We start from the raw sequence: 8,993 nt of genomic DNA, 5'->3' as shown, positions 1-8,993 counted from the left end.
CTTGTAGTAATCTTCTTAAAGAAATAGCATAAAAACTTGCTTCTAAAAAAACTTCGTGATAACATCTTAACAAAACCTAATGCTGAAAAAAGTAAATCACCAGAATATTAAGCATATTACCCCTTCTCTGTCATCTCTTCATCATCTAGAACCACTTGTGGGAAGGTAGCTTCTGCCTCATGTGTCTTCTCAGGAGATTGCTGGGCTTCTGCAAACTATGAGCTTACAGCTCCTACCTTTATAGGGGCAGGATGCAATATGGCTGCCTAATCTGGACTTTCCCTGAATCCCAGACTCTGATTGGCTAAAGCTTCCGTGCGTCAAACGCTATCTATGTTTTGAATACCTAAATCACAATATTATTGTTTATAAATTCTTAATTACCTTATCTTGTGGTAATTTACGTAGGGTTGCAATGTTTACACATTCTAATCAGGTCATTTCTGACGCAGTTAATTAAAAATGGATGTCACCAGCCATCTTGTCTGCTGGTTTGCCCCAGACATTGAGACTAAACAATGTCATTCATGACGCATTTCTGATAAAGTGTTCTCTGCTAATTAGTTTTTGAAATGTCTCTGTAATTTCCCAGGTCAGATTGACCCTATAACTCTGTACACAGATCTGTAAGAGCCTTCAGCAATTTAAGACTTATTAAAACATAACGGGCTTCTAATATACTTATTTAAATATAAAGCTTATTATATAATTATTATTAAAACAATTAATCATATAAGAAATAATTGCATATTAAATCTTAATAATATAAAATCCTTTTCTATATAAATATAATAACTTCAACCGGCAGAGGTCAGCCTTTCATAACAAATAACAAACAGTATTAATAATGTTGATTTTATAAGACTATGAAACCGCCAGGTGGCATCATTGAATCATCTTTAACTAATTGGGAAAACCCCTTGTTTTATATTTTATTTCTTTCATATTTTGACTTCTCTAGCTGGGGAATTTTTTATCTTTTCTTGCTGGCATTGGCCTTCAAGCAAAGAAACATGTCAACAATTGTCTAGCTTACAAGTTAAAACAATCTTATAAAAGTTTTACTTTCTCATCTTCCACGGGTAGACTACAGCTTTTAAATGTCTTTCAGAGTAATAGATTCTATTATATAGGGTTTAACAATAATTATTTCTTTCTTTAGAAGGAATGTACTGATTATTAATATTTATATTAATAATATCTGTGTGTAATAATTAAGAAAATGTGCATTTATAATTATTGCAGTAATGTTAATTTTAAATCAACATTCTGTCTTACACTTACTGCACAGTCTAACCTTGACATTAACAAAGAATGTTTTGGCTTCTTGTAACCAGTACATCAACAATCTTCCAGCTTGCAAGTTAAAATAATCATCTAAGCTTTACAGCCTGCAATATGCTCAGATGTCACATAGCAATATATTAAAGAAGTACTATAACTTTACAGTTCACATTGAAATTTTGCATAGAACATTAAAACTTAAACCATACACTTATGACAGCTTTTCCTGCATAAATAAAACCGCTAGAATTCTGACACTCTGTGTCTTTGTGTGGGGTGTGTGTGTGTACTGTGTGTCTTTGTGGGGGATGTATGTGTCTGTGTGTATGTATGTGTGTACTGTGTGTCTTTATATATGTGTGTATGTATGTGTATTGTGTGTATGGTATGTGTACTGTGTGTCTGTGCATGTATGTACAGTGTGTGCGTGTTTTAGGGCCCGTTTCCACTGGGGTGCATAATCTGTCTCCAAACCATACACGGCACCCGTGCTGCTGCAAAGCCGCTGCTGATTCACTTAGCCATGCAACGGCTATAGGGATTCAGATGCATGCTGCAGGAATTTTCAGCATGCTGCCCAGAACCGCAACAGCATGCAGTTTGGACGGCATGCCCATTGATCGAATAGGCAGCTTTCCCTCCGAATCGTATGTGGGGAAACACTGCATATTCGAAAGAGATTCAGCCCTACCGGAACAGATTCTGCCCTACCGGAAATGAGCCCTTAGTGTTAAAAAGTCATGCTGTATATGGTGAGCGGGTTGGGTATGGAATGGTTATTGCCCAGGCTGCAGTCTGCCTGAGGGGAGGGTTTTATCTAGGTGAGGGGCAGCTTGGGAGAAGTAAGGGGGGGCGTACACACCTTTCATGGATATCACTGATAATGGATCAGGACCTGATCCTCTAGGGCGACATCGATGGGCTGGGGTCTGTGTTGCTATGCAGAAGGGTGACTGAGGGACAACGAGTGGTGAATGCGTGACATCACGCAGTGGGCGGGGTAGTGGCACAATCAATGGGATCAGCGGGGGATTGGCGTCATTGGGGGTGAGTAGATCCGCTGGGGGGATTACTGGCAGGTTGGGAGCCGGGTGCTGCCGTACACACGTGCTAATTATTGGTGTGTATGGGCCTTTAGGGCAGGTGTACAGTGTAGGCGCTGGTCCTCCGTGCACCTCTTGCTCAATCCTTGCTTTATTAAAGTCTGTGTTGCTTGTATTTGTTGCTGTATGTGTAAGTGAAGGCAATACAGGTCTCAATAAATCTGGAGAGGACACACAGCAGGGATAGAGCAAGAGGCACATGAGGACAGTCCAGCCAGCATTTGCCTGTATACTTGCATTCCTGACAGGCAGGTGGGCCAGTCTTTCATGCACCACCCTGTACTTCATAAAGTCAGAGCAGTGGGATGAAGTCTAGGCCACAGTCAGGCATTATAAGGGGCAGAGTTCATCTAGGCTGCAGGCAGGCAATGGTGTAACGATAGCCTCTCATTACTTCTGTGACTGCAGAAGGGCCTGGGGACTTAAAGAGACTCCGTAACAAAAATTGCATCCTGTTTTTTATCATCCTACAAGTTCCAAAAGCTATTCTAATGTGTTCGGGCTTACTGCAGCACTTTGTACTATCACAGTCTCTGTAATAAATCAATGTATCTTTCCCTTGTCAGACTTGTCAGCCTGTGTCTGGAAGGCTGCCAAGTTCTTCAGTGTTGTGGTTCTGCTATGCACTCCCCCCTCAGGGGGGGAAGAAACACACAAATGATCTCTTGAGATTCAAAAGGAAGTCTGTATACAGCCTGCTTGTGTATGGATGTATTTTCTATGTGTGGACATACTGTACATCAACCTACTTCCTGTTTTGGTGGCCATTTTGTTTGTTTATAAACAAACTTTTAAAAACTGTTTTTAACCACTTTTAATGCGGCGGGGAGCGGCGAAATTGTGACAGAGGGTAATAGGAGATGTCCCCTAACGCACTGGTATGTTTACTTTTGTGCGATTTTAACAATACAGATTCTCTTTAAGGGAGTACATCTCTCTTCCACCATCTGAATAGCAGAGCAGCGGAGGAGAAATACCAACTCTGGCTCTGAGTCCCCGTCTCCTCTTCACTCCTGCCTTTTAGCATGCAGGAGCGTTACTCCATCAGGGTCCTGAATGCATGTCATGCAACATTGGAAGCCTCTGTAGGAACATTGCTGCATGCTGAATGGCTGCAGTGCAGAGGAGACCAGAGAACCTGGATTTCCAATAGGTATTTGTGCTCCGCTGCTCTGCTATTCAGATGGGGGGAAGAGGCCACACTCCCATGAAAAATGAGTGTAATTTGGGGGTGTGGCCTGAGGGGCGGAGTTTAGGGTGCCATAACTTTCGTGCCTATAGGCTCTTGAGCTGCAAATCCAGCCCTGGTGCCATGCATATTTACAACCTTCGGTTAGTATTAAGGATGTGTGTAAAAAGCTGGTTCTACTGTCATACGGTGGCCAATAATGATACAATCCAGTGGAGAATCGATCATTTCTGATAACCGCTTGATCAGAAACAATTGGTTGTGCCCATTAATGGCTGAAAACCTTTTAACCAATCTGATTAGATTGATAGGATAGATCCGAAAAATTCCATTAATCAGATACATTTATTTAACGGGTTTTCACCTGTTAACGGGCATAACCGATTGTTTCTTTCGCTGACCATGGTATCGTTAATGGCCACCTTTAAATATTGGCAGCATAAAAAAGTGGATAATAGGAGGTCTGATAGTCCCTTGTATTGCAGTACAACAGAGCACAGTTCATCAGTTTTCTTCCATATGGTGAGTACACAAACATACATATAGTGAGTGAGTACAGTAATGGGAAATTTAAGGCCTCATACACACTATAATATGTGTCTGTAGGTGAACAAAACATGCCTCCCGGGATGTCAAAACACCTTTGGCACATCTAACCTGGCCAGGACTACACAAGATCTCTGATGATGTTGTGTATTATCTGGCAACAACATATTAATAATAGATTGTTTAAAGTGTACCTGAATGCAAATGAGAAAAATGTAGATCCTCCTTAACTCAGTAGAGGGCGTCTCAAGATTGCCATTCCAGCCTTCGGACCCAGTTCATGCTGCCACATGTACAAATGCAGCTATACTGTGCAGGTGCAAGAAATTGTACACAGCCACTCGTGTACGGCTTTTTCAAATGTCCCCGAGTGGCTCCGTACTACTGTTTAGGCTGTCAGTGCACCTGTGCAGTGTGGCTGTGCCTGTTCACAGACAGGAGCACGGCCACGAAGAAAAAGAGGCTATCAGCAATGAGCAGTGGGCTCAAGAAGGAACAGAGAATCCCGAAGCTCCACTCTACTGAGGTAATGTGCAGAGGCATGAAGTTAACTCACCTCTTTAGGATCCACAAGGCCCATTTTCATCCTCCTAGGTGTCCTACTTCATTCGTAAAAGTGCTGCCTATAATCACGTGATACTTACGTGATCAAGACAGCATTAGGACAATAGAGACGGGACTACTCGACAAAGAGGTGAGTTAATATCATCCCTTGACCACTTGCCAGAAAGAGACCCAGCTCCTGAGAAATTACTGACAGAGAGAGATCTGCCTCTTGAGACGCCAGAGAGGTAATGTATACTTCACTGGTGGGGGGCAGGACATTACCTAAGGGGGCACTATATAGGTAGTCTAACATAGGTTTCTAAAACAGATTTAAAAATTTCTAATATAAAGGATTCAAAAGATTAGAAATTTGAGAGGTTTGAGATATTTAAGAACATTTTAGGGTTCAGAAGGGGTTCGTCCCATCTCTAGACAGTAGTTTTTTGGTGTAGGAGAAATAATACCCAGCCAGTTAACCATTTCAGCCCGCTGGGATTTTTCATCTTATGCATCAGAGCAATTTTCACCTCCCATTAATTCGCTAATAACTTTATCACTTCTTATCACAATTTATTCATCTATATCTTGTTTTTTCTGCCACTAATTAGGCTTTCTTTGGGTGGTACATTTTGCTAAGAATTATTTTTTTATAAATGCATTTTAACAGGATTAATAAGAAAAAATGGAAAAAAAATCATTATTTCTCAGTTTTCGGCCATTATAGCTTTAAAATAATCCATGCTACCATGATTAAAACCTATCTATTTTATTTGCCCATTTGTCTCGGCTATGACACCATTTAAATTTTGTCCCTATCACAATGTAAGGCGGCAATATTTTATTTGGAAATAAAGCTGCATTTTTTCGGTTTTGCATCCATCACTATTTACAAGCTTATAATTTCAAAAATGATCATAGTATACCCCCTTCAAATGCATATTTAAAAAGTTCAGACCCTTAGGTAACTATTTAAGTCTTTTTTTTTTATTGTAATTTTTTTTTTCATTAAAAATTTTATTTGGATAATATTTTGGTGTGGGAAATAAACAGTTAATTTTTAATGTTATTATATGTGTAAATTGTAATGTAAAAAATATGTAGATGTAGTTTTACTATTTGGCCACAAGATGGCCACCTTGAGTTTTTTTCCTTGTGCTTCTCGCTAACCAGAAGCACAAGGGGACGTGGAAAATTTTACATGCAGAAAGACTGAAGCCTCTTGTAAGAGCACTTCGGTTTTTGTGCTGGGGACACGGATCGGTGATCAGGAACCATGTTCCCGTTCACTGATCCCAGGGCTCCTGGGGGACAGCACGGGGCGCAATCGTGCACGGGAGCGCGCGGCACCGCAGCAGAGCAGCTGCCCGGACGTGAGCTTCACCTCCGTGCGGCAGAAATGGTTAAGAGAATATTCAAGATATAGAGATGAGAGGGTGTGGAGAAGTATCGGTCTTTGGATTTTGCAACCGGATGTTTGTTAGAAACTTTAGTAAGGACACATTCATTGGAATTGTGGGAGAGGAAGCCAGACTGGAGGATGTCTAAAAATGCCAGTAGTGAGCTAGAGATTTAAAAATGTTCTTAAAGCAGAAATCGAGGAATGGGAGACCTGAGGGATGAGATAAGAAGAAATAGGTTTCAGAGAGCAGGTAGAGCTGTAGGTGTTTTGTCAATGGACATGGTTGGTCAGGGGCGTAACTATGGTTTGCCCCCCCCCCCCCACGCACACACACCACCACCACAGAGATCTATTGGCCACACCTACACTCCCCAATATGGACAATTAAGTTTATTGCAATTTTTTTTTCTACTGTGGCGCCATACAAGTCAGGCTAGCCTTTGCTAATAACAAGTAAACCGTAGGCACCCATGACTGTTAATGCTCTGACCAAGTCATCTGGCCATCATGATTTGTTGCTTGTCAAAGTCACCCAGATCTAAATGCTTCCATCCATTGCTCTTGACTGCAGTCTCTTCAGTTCAGACTCTGATGGGCAATTATAGACATTGCGTGCTGTGCTAGAGGGGGGAGCACGGAGGGGTGGCCGAGATGAGGGAGGTTTCGGCTGCCTTCTCCGTGGCTGTATCAAACTGTGCCTGTTGCTCCCCCCTCGGCACCCTACTACACTGTGCCTCCCTCCTATACTGCACACCAGCCAATCACCCGCTCCTCTGACCCTAAAAACGGGGCTGCTCACAATCTATGAATATTGACTTTATCTGTTCCCTCTTCCCTTTATTCAACGGCTATTCTCTGTAGGCAACAGTTTTATGGCTATAATTAGTCATCAGTAAGAGTTATGCTATAGTCTGACTAGAAACAAAAACTTCCATTTGCATACCTGAGTTCTTTACCCTAATAGTACAAAAAAAAAAAAAAAAGAAACTTGGTCTAGTTATTTACAGGAATGTCCCTGTACATACACATGTTTACATCATGTCACATGTCTGCTCAGGTATCCTTAAAGAGAACCCGAGGTGGCATTGCCAGCACTGCGGGGAGTATAGCGGCGAGCAGGGGGGTCTTTGAGGCACACGATGGGGCAACAGAGGCTGGTGTTAGTGTGCACAACCAGCCTCTGTGGCCCACTAACGTAATGCAATGCCACCTCGGGTTCTCTTTAAATTACAGTACATTATCTTTAGCATTCATAAAAGGTTTGCTTCAATAATGAAGAATATCGCTTCAGGTAAAGAGAAATGGTTCTAACTGCTTGACTTGTTTATTGTGTTTCTAGTTGGCTTATCGGGAATTATCAGCAGATATGAAACCAGTTGCAGATGCAAGAACTGAAATCAAAAACTACAACAAAAAAAATGGCATATCAGAAAGAGAAGAGAACAAACAGAATCAACCCAACAATCTGTTAGCAGCAAGCCAAGCTATGGATTCTGACTATGACAACAGCGGCTATACCAGGGGGCATCTGAATCCTTGTGGACACCATGGCGCAAAGGACAACTACGTTTCAACCTACACTCTGACCAATATGGTGCCCACATTAGAAGAGTTAAATAATGCTGCCTGGGGCCCATATGAAATAGAAATGATCAATATTGGTAAAGAGGCAAAGTGTAGCCAGATGTATGTAGTAACCGGTATTGTACCAGGAAATAATAAAATAGGTAAGCTAAACAATAAACAAGAGCCCCGGGTAACTATTCCCAGTTATGTGTGGAACGCTTACTGCTGTGTGAATAAAAATGGGGCACCTATAAAATCCGGAGCTGGGATTGCGCCCAATGACAAATCGCTGATAAACTCCAATGACAAATCTTCAAAAAAAGATGAGTTCTCAGTAGACAAAATGGAAATTGGGGAGCTTCAGGACAAACTAAAGAAACTCCTGAATGTTGAAATTGTTATTTTCTCAAACAACTGCAGAGCTTAGGCAGCTCTTAAAATGTTCATTCATTTAATTCTCTCAGGGTTTATTTGGCACTCAGGTATTGATCACAATGGTATTAGATTTACTGAGGACACAACACACATTATACTCACTGGCTTGCCTTAATAACTGCTAGACTCCTCATGTAACCAGAATGCTTATAATGCTTATGAAATAAACGTTTTTGGCATCACATTCTACTGCATTTCACTTGTGCTTTGTAAAAGAATAAAAATGTTGCAATCCTGTCCTGTTCTATGTAGGAATCAGCAGCAGAATTTTGGGATTGCAGGTTCCGGGTCGAAAATTACAATTTTGACCCCAAATTCAGAAAGCCAGAATTGGCCAGATGAAGTTTGTTTTCCACACAAAAAATTTGCAACTTTATCTATCTTTATCTGGTCTCCGCCCAGTAACTATCCCACTACTCTGGTATAAAAAGCAGGGAACCACCTTGTAAGGGAGCCCATGAAGCCTAACCCTAAAACCCCACCTTCTGACACCTAACCTTAACCACCGCCCACGTCCCTACCCCTGCCACGAATAATGTAAATACAAAAAATGAGCCTAACCTTAAATCTCCTGTTCCAGACACCTAACCCTAAAACCTCCCTTCCTGACCTCTAACCCTAAAACCCCACTTCTTGAGGCCTAACCCTAAAACCCACCTTCCTGGCGCCTAACCCTAAAACCCGCCTTCCTGATGCCTAACCCTAAACTTCCCCACTTCATGACACCTAACCCTAAAACCCCACCTTCTGACACCTAACCTAAACCGCCCCCCCCCCCCCACGTCCCTACCCCTCCCGCAAATAACGTAAATAGAAATAAAAAATCAAAAATTATAAATTTCTAAAACTATAAATATAACAAGTCAAAAACAATACATTTCAAAATGGATTCAAAATGAATTTCAATATGAATACATTTTCAAAA

At 41.4% G+C, this 8,993-nt stretch overlaps 1 protein-coding gene across 1 annotated transcript in view; it reads left to right on the top strand.

The window, feature by feature from the left end:
* The window catches only part of LOC137561050 (endonuclease domain-containing 1 protein-like), a 50,784-nt gene extending 42,532 nt beyond the window's left edge, over positions 1–8,252 (top strand). The window contains exon 2 of the mRNA XM_068272274.1: positions 7,407–8,252. Coding sequence (XP_068128375.1) covers positions 7,407–8,060 — 654 coding nt within the window. The 3' untranslated portion in view covers positions 8,061–8,252. The remainder of the gene's footprint in view (positions 1–7,406) is intronic.
* Positions 8,253–8,993: the final 741 nt, after the last annotated feature.

This window comes from Hyperolius riggenbachi, chromosome 3, assembly GCF_040937935.1.
Source record: "Hyperolius riggenbachi isolate aHypRig1 chromosome 3, aHypRig1.pri, whole genome shotgun sequence".
Classification (NCBI taxonomy): domain Eukaryota; kingdom Metazoa; phylum Chordata; class Amphibia; order Anura; family Hyperoliidae; genus Hyperolius; species Hyperolius riggenbachi.
Note: the sequence above shows the minus strand (reverse complement) of the source record. Positions and strands in the feature narration are given on the sequence as shown.